This window comes from Peromyscus eremicus, chromosome 4 (genome assembly GCF_949786415.1).
Source record: "Peromyscus eremicus chromosome 4, PerEre_H2_v1, whole genome shotgun sequence".
NCBI lineage: Eukaryota > Metazoa > Chordata > Mammalia > Rodentia > Cricetidae > Peromyscus > Peromyscus eremicus.
The window spans coordinates 86,746,264-86,759,786 of NC_081419.1; the positions used below are offsets into that span (position 1 = coordinate 86,746,264).

The window sequence follows — 13,523 nt, forward strand, 5'->3', positions numbered from 1 at the left end:
CACATGTACAGTGTGAGAGGATTGGGGCCACTAACAGAAATTAGAAATGTGAACCTGGTGCCATGGCAGTAGAGTGAGGCTCTGAGGCTCCCAAGCCCTGCTGGTCCTCCCTATCTCTGGCAGTATGGTGGCCGCCAAACTAGGAGAGAAGGCCTCTGGGGGAAGGGAGCAGAAAATGCAAGGAGACCTCCATTAAAGCAAAGCTTGCCTGACTTCCCCATCCCAAGGGTGGATAAGCCTCCATTCACTCTTGGACAGGCTACTTGTCTTCCCTGGGGACCCACAGGTTGGAAAATCCACCTGTACCACCCCCATGGTGACCAGTGTGGAGGGGGACGGAGCCTGGCACCTCTCTCCACTACTAGGACAGAAAAGACACATCATGCATTTGACCTGTACCTTTACTTGCATGGCCTGTGTGGAAAGACAAAGGGAAAGAAAGAAGAAGAATCAGTCAGTCAAAGCAGGGATCCAAAGCAGCAGGCAGTGTGTCATTCATGGCTTCCTGGGCCCAGATGCTCAGTCACCAGAACAGAAACTCAACAGTTCATGTGAGCACAGCATGAAGACTGAGGGGAGGTTAGGATGTAGGTTAATTTGCCTGTAAAGAATTATATATATATATCCTCATCAAGCACTTCCGGCCTGGGAGGAAGTAACCTCAGAGACCAGCCTTCCAGAGTGTATGCTCTATAGATTCCACCCACAGTAGCTACTCACAGCAATTCTTTATATTTACGGTGTCTCCTCTTTTACTTCCTTTAGCCACAGGGGGCTGCAGACAATTTGCATGTACCCAAAGACCTCAAGTTTTAATTTCTCCCATCCACCACATTATCCACTCCAGCAGATTAGAGAATCAAGTTAAGGGCAATGCCTTTGCTTCTTCTAAAAGATTTGCATTCATATAGATGGATATATATATATATATATATGTATATGTATATGTATATGTATATGTATATATATATACACATATATATATTTTCACTTTTGAATCTTTTCAAAAATCTTTAAAATATTTTTATTCAAGTTCATTTGGTGTACAAACCATTAGCCTAATGTGCTATTTTTCCCCATTTTTCTTTTTTCATATTTAAAATTTTTTTCATACACTATGTTTTGATCATATTCTTTCCCCTCTCCCAATTCTTCCCAGATCCCTATCCACCAAACTTTATGTTCTTTCTCTCTCTTAAAAAAAAAATCTGAAACTAAAACCAAACCAATCCCCCCCTCCCCGAAGTATACATAGAAACAAAACAAAACAAAAACTGGAATCCTTTTTGTGTTCACTATTTGCAATTGATAAAAATACATTTAAAAATTACTGGATGGCCTGGGATGTACATAGCTCACTCAAGACCCTGGCTTCCATCCTAAGCACTGAAATCGAAGGAGCGACAACAGAGTAAACAACAAGGACAACAAAGAGACCTTACTACACTTTTGGGCTGGGCATGATGATCCACATCTTTAAGGCCAGCACTGCAGGCTGAGGCAGATAGAAGAAGAGTTCAAGGACAGCTTGGGCTGTGGGATAGAATCTGAGGTCAGCCCAGACTACATAGTGAGACTCTGTTTCTAAACAGAGTGAGGGATGGAGAGAGGAAGGGAGAAGGAAATAAAGGGGGGGGAGGTGTTACTGGGGGTAGTGTAGGACTGTCCAGAGTGACTTGGGATCACTCCACAACCTAAACAACAGAGCCTCTCCCTTCTTACACTGCACCTTTTAAACACACTTCAAGTCAAAGGTTCCTACATCCTGAAGGCTATACCTTTACTCTTCACATATGGCTAAGATTAATGACCTCATGGTAATTCCCTAATTCTGGTTCATATGCCCTCCGAACAACTCCACTTATCCTCTCTTCGGTCATAAACTACAGCAGCACTTTATGATCAAACAAATGACTTTCTGTCTAGACCTTAAGGGAAAAAAAATCCCAGGCCAGACTTTGCAGTCTTCTTATTTTTTCTGAGATGTGGGGTTTGATGAAGATGCATTGCCTGGTGTTGTCTGTGACCAATATAGTGCAGGGGCTCACATCAGGTCTGCTCTGATCAAAGGCAGACCTGCCCTGTGGGAAGTCCTTACACCATCTAGAGGGTAAGTGAAGTTAATGTAAGTCAACTCAACATGAGATGTTAGAGGAAAAAAGAATTTCTAGAAATCAGTCTGAGACACAGGGGTTGGGGGTGGAGGTGGAGGGGGAGAAAGGGAGAGCATGCAGAGGGAGGATCAAGATCACGAGAAAAGGGGACAGATAGGAGGGAAGGGACAGACAGTAGAGGAGAAAGGGTGTGTGTGTGTGTGTGTGTGTGTGTGTGTGTGTGTGTGCATATGAGAGGGGTAGAGGAGGGAGGGGGAGAGAGGGAGAGAACATGAGTGTATGAATGTGAGATACTTCAAAAGTGTAAGAACAAAGAAAATAAAAGAGAAAGGATGCAGAGTGAGGAAGTAAAGAGAATAATGTATATGTATATGTGTGTGTACGTGTATGTCTGTGTGTGTGTGTGTACTTGAGCACATTGAGCAAAAGTCACATGATTTTGTACTCTCTTAAAACATTCAAATATATCTTATTAGACAATTCCTATCCTTTTTCAACTCACTAAAAACACGTCCCAATTCTTGTATCTCAATGGTGCATTTTAGTGTTCACAAAATTGGTCAAGGGCTGGCTTAACATTTCTTTGGCTAAATGCGTTCTAACTTACCATTCCCCTCCGAGGAAGCTGCTGCCATATGGCCAGAAAACAAAGTACATTTAAAAACCAAACCAAATAAAAAATACTTGCTCAGCTAGTCATATTAGCTTAACGTATATTCACAAACCGGTGCTTTATAAACAAAATATACAATGAGCTTTCAAAGAAGAAATGTGTATGAGCTGCCAGCAAAATAACATGTCTTTGAAAGGATCTTCAGTTAATCGGATGGGAACAGTGTGGCCCACTGTATATTTCTTGTGCTTCCTTGCCATCAGGCATGGCTTATGCAGTGCATGACATGCAGCATTCACAGACAGATACCTCCACCGAGACTGCCGTATGCACCAAAGGCAACTTCGTTTATACAACACCAGAATGCAACTGAGAACAGACACAAATGCAAGCACAGATAACAGGTGCCCATTCCGACCAGGTGGCAGAGAACGTCTGACTGTACAGAAGCAAGGGCAAGGGGAATTCAACTGATATGGAAGGAAGTCCCTTCCCTGGCTTCCCATATGTAGCTCTCTATCCTCAGATACCAGAAATGGCTATTTATTGGAGGCAATGTGTTTGCTTTAATGTGTTTATCAAGTGATATCCTGACAGATACTCATGAAAACTGAATTTTAACCAGAGTCTCTTGGTAGAACCTAGAAAAGTCAGGTAGTAAACTCAACCCCATTACAAATCGGAAAGATGGACTCTGAGGATTAAGTGAATGAAACAAAGCCCTAGTGAGTAGCTCAGCCGAGGACAGAACTTTTTCCTTTCTATTTCTTGTCTATTTACTGCTATTTTCTCTGTCCTAATTGAGGCAACAGGGACAGTGTGACTAATAAGGCTCAAAAACAATTGGCATAGAATGTCAGTGGAAGTAGAGTTTGCTCCTAAAGATGAACCTTTCCAAGAGGAAAGATACCCATGTTTTGAACATAACCATTCTGACCAGGCAAATGCCCCCCTTTCCTTATTCAGTATTGTGAATGAGCCTAGCAAATGCCCCCTTTCCTAATTAGCATCACGAATGAAAGAATGTTATGTTAGTTTGTTAGTGGGCGAGTTGAGTTGTGAAATGGTTTTCTGTTGCCTCATTCATTTATAAACTCAAGGACCTTGAAGATCCATTCATCACCAGAGGGCTGAGATGGCTTTCCCCATTTGTACTCCAAATCCTTGCATCAGGTTGTCATGGATGCTGGCTGGCTCAGTTTGGAGCCAGAGGATCTACCCAATGCATGGTGTCTGCTTGGGATTTACTGACTTTCTGTAAGAAGTCTGGGCTAAAGGGCAGCTTGTGATGGCTGCAAGACCCTGCAAAGGCAACTTAGCTAAGCTGGAGTCGTAGGAAGCTGGGAAACCTGGGCTTGTATTCCTCAAGTGAACAGCTGTTTCTATCAACAAGTGAATGCAAGAAGGACTGTGGAAAATCAGGTAAGTATACCTAAAGCACCAAAGGAGATACCATAAGATGCCTTTGCAGCCATGAGTCTCCTCAAATATCATCTCCCTGCTCTCTATATGAGCAATTTTCAGTGTCAACTTTATTAGGCAGCGTATGTGAGAAGTGTACTCTGGTGTGTACTAGAGAGTAGATTGTAACCTCTACAGTCAAATTGTGGATACCGGAAGAGTGCTAGTGTCAAAACAGATGAAAGACAGAAGAGGCAGTGCAGAGTAGCTGCAGCTGACGGGAGCCAGCTGCCCCATTTGGTACAGCCCCAGGCACTCAAATTTTCATTGTGGTATCACAATAGCCTCTTTCTTGCAGTGCCAAGACATGGGTCATCTGTCCGAAATGGTTACTAGAGGGATGTTCAAGGTCTTCATTACAAGCCCATGATTCCCGTCTTGCCAGATCCACCTTTCACTTCTGAGGGGTCCCATGCACACTTCACCTTCATGTTCCTCACAGGCAGCAACGCCAGCCATGAGGGCTGTCTCTCAGCTACTACAGGCTGCTGACACTTGAGATGGAAGCCAAACCTCCCTGAGGCACAGTTCTCAGGGACACAGAGCCAATAGTGAGCCACAATGCCAGGAAGGAGACATCACAGCCAAGGGAGCTTGGCTTTTGTATGAGCAACCGAAGAAGCGTGGCTGGTTCTCTCCAGTCAAGACAACGAAGGAAGCTTCATTGTATAGAGCTGACTGAGAAGGAGGTGCAAGTCCACTTTGCCCCCTTCTGTATCACAGTTCCCTCCTATAGGTTAGCTCCCTCCCCCACTCTCCCTCCACCCCCCGGACAGTAGAGTGACATGCCCTCTTTCAAACATCTCCTGCAAGGAGATGGACAGATGTTTGACTTTCTAAGTGAAAATGTTGTGGAAAATGAACACAGGCATTAAGAGGTCAGCACATCTGGAATAAGACAGATGTTGGTGTTCCAAACAGAAAGAAAACATGATGCCTGGGTGTGTGCTGTGGAGGTGTGAAGGCAAGGTCATTTTCTCCCAGCCCATCAGAAGGTGGCTTTGCGCATCTGCACTTTTGGAGTGTGGCTGTACTGGATGCACTTTTTTTTTTTAAAAAAACCATTCATAGCACTGTCGGTTTAGAGACCTCTCAAATGCCTTGGGCAAGTCTTGATACTTCAATTTTCTGATATACAAGCAACTCTTTATTCATAAAACATGATAACTATGCTTATTTGACAGGAGCTTCTTCTGGCACATTCTAAAGAAACAGCAGTAGAGGTTGCTGGTTATATGGTGGGACCCAGTCTGGATGTGCCACTAAAGCCATACAGACTATGAACTAGACCCACGAGGCCAAGGTTAGAGCATCCCTGAGATGGAATTCTGAGGACTTACTTTTGACATCTTGCTTTTGCTGTCTCCGGTTAAAAATGCCAAGTTATTAATTTCATTTTGAATCACAAAATTTTGCTCTTCCCTCTTGAAGTTCTAAAGCAGGGCAAGGTAGAAGAAGGTTGAAAAGAAAAAAAAAAGCAAGCATTAAAAGGAAGATTCTCCAGATCTATACCTGCCCAAACGATTCTCAATCCAGAGCCCAGTGTGTCCTTACGTGAGATTTACACCACAGAATGAAGACCTCAGCCACCATGCGGAAGAGCTGGTCAGAGTCTGTACCTGGACTTTTGAGCCAATTAGATCTGCATTGAGAAGCAAAGGAATCGGTGCAGGAAATCAGCAGTGATTACAAGCATACCCCACAAATAAAAGCAGTATATATTCAGTCAAGGAAAACTGTATTACCATACAAAGACAATAATCCTTATACATTAAGGTACAGGTTCAGAATTGGAGTAAGTATTATTTGCACTTTTATCAAAGTTTTCAAGAATTGAGGCAAACACAAATGTCTGACATTAACATTCCAAAACTGTCACCTTTGCATTGTTTCTTCTCTAAATGGATGGTTAAACTGTAAGTTTGGAGACAGACCATACCAGAGGCCTTACTGCAGAGAAATTTAATAGATAAGCCTAGCAAACCTATGAAAACAATGGTCACTATGGCATCCAGTCCTGTCCTTGGCATTTGTCATTGGAAAACCTCTGAAAATCTGAACCTCATAAACATATCATGCCCTACACCTCTTACTCTGAAATCCAGTTCTTTGAATGAAAGATTTAAAACAATTTAAATTGTGTGTATGTGTGTTAGGGGTACTTTTGAATTCATGTGCTTGCAGATATCAAAAGAGGGCATCAGATCTCCTGGAACTGTAATTACAGGTGATTGTGAACTGCCACAATGTGGCTGCTGGGAACTGAACTCAGTCCTCTAGGAACAGTATTTGATCTTAACCATTGAGCCATTTCTCCAGTCCCTTGTTGAAGCTAGTTTTCTAAATGAAAGAAAAAAATTGTCTATCATTTAAAATGTCTTAGCAGAAACCATACATCTTTCTGTGTGGTGGTGTGGTGGTGTGGTGTGGTGGTGTGGTGGTTGGGGAGTCAGTTGAGGGGCATGTGTTCATGTGTAGAGGCCAGAGAACATCCTCAGGTGTCGTTACTCTGATACCATCTCTTACTGTCCTGGAACTCACCAAGTTGCCTTGGGTGGCTAGCCAGAAAAGCTCCAAAGAGCTGCCTATCTCTGCATGCCTTTAAATAAAACAAAACAAAAAACAAACCCCAAAACCAACTAAACAAAAATCCCATAGTTTCTGGGGATCATGTTTATAGGCAAGAACTTTACTAACTAAGCTGTTTCTCCATTCCCAGAAACCAAATATCCTTTATAACCTCTTCAATGACTTGGAAATTCTCTATAAATATGCATTAGTTTTTTGTTTTTTTTTTTTTAACTCGGCTGGGCTAAGACATACAAACACAAGAATGACAAGAAGGCCAAATTAAGTCAAACTCAGTTATTTTCTCTAAGTTGTCTTGCTCTTGGGTATCATGCATATTTGAACTAAGCATTATTTCAAAAAGGCAAGATGAATTGCTATTTCCAAATATCTGCACAGAATGATTTAAGAACCAACACCAACAAAGCAACTAAATAAACAAAATATTGCTCTTCTACTGGACACTTTCAAATCAAACATGGAACTTTCTTCTCATTAACCAACTACTCTGCTTTCCAGACATCGACCCACCAATTCAACCATGACATTGTCTGGAGTTAGTAAATGCCTCACATTTTAAAAGCTCAGCCCCATAAGATTGCTCCCCACTTCACACACTAGCCTCAGAATGGCTGTAAATCAGGGGTTTTGACAATTCTCTGAGTTCATAATTACCAAGAAGAGCTCTTCGCTTGGGAAGTCACTTTACTTGTTATTAATAGTTTATCATAAATATAATCAAGGAACATGAAAGACATATATAGGACAAGATATTATGAATGAAAATTCCTGAAAAGAATCTGGCTGTGAACAAAACTCCTGGAATCTGGCTGTGAACAAAACTCTACAGAGATTGATTGACCAAGTGGAATTTCAGTACTGTGAAGAGATTGTTGTAGATTCAGAGGCTAATTACTTTATCTTGTTCTAGTTTTAGCCTTCTGGAACAGCCATTCCTTGCCCCACTCTGTATCTGAATTAACACCTCATGATAATAGATAAAAAGCCCTTTAGAAGCTATTAACTTAGCAGAACATTGGCTTCTGCCAATCGGAGAGCTAGGAATGCCATCAGATAGCATCTTGGGCCTATAAAATAGCTCTCCCATCTCATTGCATGCGCCTCTCTGGTGTATCCACAAGTGTATTTTAAAGTTGCCTTGATTTATGACTTTCTTTGTTCTGTAAAACTATAAAAAACCCGTGAAACTGCTTCTACGTTGAAGCATGGAAGTTGGGATAACCTAAATCCGTGTTCCTGGGCCACAGCTACTCAAAGTAGCTCTAGAATAAACTATTATTTCCTTTAAAATATGAGATGTACTTTTTAGGTTGACAATATGGAAGAGGAGTCTGGAGATTCCAACCTATCTTCAGGTACTTCACCCTCCAGGTATTTCCATATTTCTCTCAATTCAGAAGGTCTCCAAACTCCAGAGCTTAGGGTTTCATTTCATAGTGCTATAGTTAGCTTCAGAGGTCCACCTGACATACTGGAAAGGAGATGCTTCAACTGAACAATTGCTTCTATCAGACTAGCTTGTGGGCATGTCTGTAGGGCTATGTGATATAGATGGGCCCAGCCCACTGTGGGAGGTACCATCCCTAGCCTGGTGGGCCTGGGCTATATAAGAAAGGTAGCCAAGCAAACCAGGGAGAGTAAGCTTGTAAGCAGCCTTCCTTCATGGTTTCTGCTTCAAGCTCCTTTTGCTGGAGTTCCTGCCCTGGTCTCTCAATGATGGACTATAACTTGTAAGCTGAAACAAACCCTTTCTTCCCCTTTGTTATTTTTGGTCATAGCATTTATCATAGTAACAGGAAGCAAACTAGAACACATAGGCATGGTTGGTTGGTTAAATTACTGGCTTTGGTGATTAACTCCGTCTCTAGCTCCTTTCTTCTGGAGAGGTCAAGAAGTTAGAGGGTAGGGCTGAAAGTTCCAAACATCTAATTATGTGGGGATTCTTCATGAGTGCGAACTCAAGTATGGTGGAATGAGGCTTATTGTGAATAACAAAAGACAATCCTGTAACGCAGACAGTCCCAAGGGTTTTAACAGCTCTGTTCCAGTAACCTGCATGCCAGACTTACATTTATTTCTTATAAAAAATTCTTTTATTGTGGAGATTATAATTCCATCATTTCCCCTCCCCTTTCCTCCCTCCAAGCCCTCCTATACACCCCTCCTTGCTCTCTTTTCAAAGTCATGGCTCCTTTTTTCACTAATTGTTATCACATGCATATAAATATACATACACACACACACACTCCTGAATAAAACCTACTCAGTCTATATACTGTTACTTTTATGTATGTTTTTAGGACTGACCATTTGATATTAGATAACCAGTTGGTGTGCTCTTTCCTGAGGATGGTCATTATTAAAATATAACTATAATATAAAAGTTAAATTAGATGGCTTTCTTAGGATAAATGATTGGTTGCTGGTGTTGGTGCACATCTTTAATTCCAGCACTTGGGAGTCAGAGGATGGCAGATCTCTATGAATTCAATCCCAACCTGGTCTATATAGTGAGTTCCAGGCCAACAGTGCTACATAATGAGGCCTTTCCTAAAAACACAGAGGGAAAAAAAAGGAAGAAAAATAAACAGCTGGTTCTCACAGATGATCTGAAAAACTTGCTGTCCCTTGTCCCATGCAGAGCATTTTCAAAAACAAATTATGGAGCTGAGGCAACAGCTCAGCAAGTAAAGCATGCAGCGTGCAAGTGTGAAGGTCTGAATCCCTAAAGCTCGTGTCCAGCCAGGCTTGGTAGCACACATCTGTAATCTCAATACTCTCACAGTGAGATGGGAGGCAGAGACGGGAAAATCCCTTGAAGCTCATGGGCTAGCTAGCCTGGTGTAGTCACAGGCAAATAACAAAGGGACCTTGTCTTAAGGTGGGAGGCAGGGATGAATACTTGTGACCTCCATACATGTTCTTGCACTCACATATACAAAGGTGCACACAGGTCATACACATACACACAAACAAAGCCAGTTCTGGGAAATTTGAGTGATATTCCTAGGTAGCCTGATAGTTGTGCCCACTCATGGAGAGCTCCATACTAGGCAAAGAAAGGAAACATTCTACAGGTCAACTCAGGTTTAGACCCCCTTTCTTCTTATCTCCTGTGAGCCTCTCTGCTTTGGGCTCCAGCCTCAAGAACATTATTATTGAACCACTCTTGTTTGAAATTCAGCTGGCATTTTCTTTATTTAATAGACACTACAAGTTGCATGCCCAGCACCCATCCTCCTTTTCTTCTATAGCAAGACCTTCCTTTGTTCAGAGTGTCGTCCTGTCCCACTAAGTATCATGCTACTCCACACCCCTTAACCTATATCCAGGAACTGATCAATGAGATCAAAGTGCAGATTGAAGAATTGACTTCCTGGAAAAGTTCCCTAAGAAGAGTATCTTTTTGCCTTTGCCTGAGTGAAAACCTGAAGTCTGGAATTATAATTGCCATATTAAAACATAAAATAACTTTGGAGATGGAAAGCAATGGGAAAGATACAAAGATAAAGTTGTAAGGTTCCACAATGAATAATCATACCGGCCGTACACTATCTTTGGATTTCTTTTATGTATAATAGACTTCTCATCTCTTTAAGCAGTATAGTCACTCCCTTACCTGCAGCCCAAATGCAATTCAAGTTTGAGGTTTGAGACTGATAAGCTCTTTGATTTCCTTCACATTGATTTTTTTCCCAGAATGCATTTCCAGGGTTACATTTCTCGCTTTATCAGAACCACCAGCTGTTCATTCCTTGGTGGTTTTGGTTTAAATGCGCTTTGTGTATTTGTACTGTGGCTTAAGTGGGAAGAGGCAAGGGTCGTATCCTAATCTGCCAAGGAAAGGTACAGCCACGGGGATGGTCAGTAAGCAAGAGTGACAAGAACAAGACCTTAGGTACCGTGTCCTGGTGGAAGGAAGAGCATTCTCTTTACCTTCATGTTGGGATGAAGCCTGAGGTGTAGAATTTAGCTTTGCTCTCTCCTCTTCTGAAATGCAAATCTTTACTGTCTCTAGTAAAGTTCTTTCCTTGATCTAGACTGATGAGCATGAAGAGCATTCCTTAAATGTTTTCTCCCAGGCACACAAGCTCCCTGTAACTCTCCCTCAAGCCAGACCAAGATGCTATTTGCAGGAGAAAAGCTTTTGCTTCATGTCTATTGCTCAGACTCACTCTGCTCAGAGGGATGCTTCTCTCCTTCCTGCCCCATGTTTTCAGAGGATTCGGCATCTAATTCAATAGGGAGCCACTTGATCCCTGTGGAGATCATTACTTAGCTTGTGGGTCGTTTATCATATGCACTGGTTGCTGCCAAAAGGCAGCCATGACATGCCAGGTTCCTGGTAAGGGGAGATTCAGTTTGGAGGTTGTGAGTTGGGACTTGTCCATATAAGACGGCGAGGGAAGCAACCCAAGCAGCTGAAATAACTGAGTACATTAACAGAGAAAACAAGAAGCTTTGAGAATAGAAACTTAATAAGCTGAGGATGGCACCCCAAAGTCCTAGCTGTGATGCCAGGAGAGGAGGGGGCTCATGTGAGGAGTTGTAGACAGAGAAGACGTACTTTATTCACTCTGGCTGAAGGCTGCTATACAGCCTGCTAGGCATCCAGATGCAGGCAGGCACCCAGTACACATGGGCATACATATAGACTGGTCCACAGGTCATACAGAAGTAGGCTCACATGCCTGCAGATAGGCACATTCTGGCAGGCTGGTGAAGGTAAAGTCTGGTTTTGACTTCAAGGCCATATTTATAAAGAACCTACACAAAAGTGGCATTTTGCCAGAAATAGTTACATAATACATCACATCACTACACACTTTTGTGTTCTCTGGACATCTGGTTTTTGTGTTAGAGGACATATAGCCCCACAGATGTCCAGTGTTAGCCATCTTGGCCCATGCTGGGTATCCATGTCTTGCCATGTTGTCTAAACATAAACTGGTAATTATGACCCTCTGTTCCCAACAGTTGTACACTTATAATCCCAGCACTGAGGAGGCTGAGTTAGCTATCAGGACTGCTATGAGTAGTCAAGGCTAGACTGGGTTACATAAGCAAGGCCTTGTATCCAACTTCACATGCCCCCAAACAGGAGAGAATAGAATCTTGAGCAATGGTAAGAGTAAGGAGACTCAAACTTACATTTTTAAAATGAAAGGTTCTCAAGTTTTGAAAGCTACCGAGGTTGTGCTCTTGGGTTCAGGGTCAGGTTGTCTGAGGTGAGAGCTTCTCTCAGTGTTACTGCAAGACTTCCCTCTACACAGGGCTCAGTCTGAGATGGGCACTGCGTAAGGTTTACTTTGATAGCTTCAGAGATATTTTTAACCAAACTCATGCGACCAAGTCCATGTTCTACAAGTTTCTGTTTCTCAGAAAGGAGGCAGAAGATTACTGCCCTTTTAGAGCCTTGTTGAATCTGTCTTGACTTCTGTCTCTAGGCAAGAGGAGATGGGCAGCTGGTGTTCCCTGATCTGCTCACAACACACCTGGAGTTCTTTTGTATCCTGCCAGCTTCAGGTTCAACAATGACCAGTGAAAACTTCTTTTCAGAAGGTTTAAACACCATCCCACAGGGATGCGGGAAGTACAAAGGCTTAATACAATGAAGAAAAACAGAGAGGAAGAAAGGGCAAGGAGTTTCTTCAACATTTTAAAGTGCTGCCATATGAAAGATTGATTTTCTCTGGCTTTAGAGAGCAAAGTTAGAGCCTACAGGTAAGAGCTACAAGCTGAGCTGAAGATAGTTTGAAACAGCGATGGGACTGTGTGTAAAGCAAGATTGTTTCTGTCCTCCACTTCTTCCCCTCACAGGGCTAAGCCAACAATACAGGACATCCTGGGCAGGAGAAGGGAAGAGACACTTATCCATCCAGGTGGGGGACACATGAGGTGACGACAATGTCTCTGCCAACTCCTCCACTCCATCATTCCAAGTAAGTTGGTTCTTTGGGATGAAGAAAGTACTACTGGAATCTAAAGTCTGTACTGCTCGCTGCTCTCCACTCTACTGAAAACCCCAGGGACAGATTTTGGCCAAGTGGGTTTATTCAAGGCTGACCCTAAGGAAAAAGAAGACAACTTCCCTCTCTCAGATCTCTATCCACAGTGAGACAATGAGCAAAAAAATCCCAGGATAGGGCAAGTCTTTTCTTTTCCCTTCTTGAAGTCTTCTAGTCTCCAAGTTCTGGGCCTGCCAAGCATGCACTTGTTCTCAGATAAACCATTTCCCATGGACACAAGGGAAGGAAGGAGCAGCCTTTGACTGGGGAAAAGACTGTGAGAGGGGACAAAGCTGACAAAAGATTCAGGAAAGGTTAGGAGTGGAGGCAAAAATAAGCCTCACTTTATGACCCACAATCCCAACTGTCCTCCTGCACCCGTTTGAATGCATTAATAATAAACTCAGTCACCAATAATGTGCTGGTGTCGAATTAAGGGCAGAAATCAAAGTGCTTCCTCTTGGTATCACTTGACTAGGAGCAAGCCCAGACTGAACTCTGTTTCAGTCTCCCCGTGTCTTCCTTCCTACATCCTGTCTGCCTATTTTATGAGTCTGACTCTACACCTGTCTGAAGGCTGTCTTGCGAATCTGTCCCTGTGTCTGTCTGTCTGTATGTGTCTGTCTCTAACAAAGAGCTTTGTTCTCTCTTTTATTGAACAGCACAGAAAATAGCACATGGAGGAAGGAATGAGGGATACTTTACAGAAATCTTTAACAGAGTTCTATAAACGATTAA

At 42.6% G+C, this 13,523-nt stretch overlaps 1 protein-coding gene across 1 annotated transcript in view; it reads right to left on the minus strand.

The window, feature by feature from the left end:
- Positions 1–13,523, minus strand: part of Ryr3 (ryanodine receptor 3) — a 359,592-nt gene that overhangs the window by 54,317 nt on the left and 291,752 nt on the right. The window contains exons 68-69 of the mRNA XM_059258921.1: positions 5,743–5,830; positions 5,529–5,621 (exon numbers count right to left, since the gene is read on the minus strand). Coding sequence (XP_059114904.1) covers positions 5,529–5,621; positions 5,743–5,830 — 181 coding nt within the window. The remainder of the gene's footprint in view (positions 1–5,528; positions 5,622–5,742; positions 5,831–13,523) is intronic.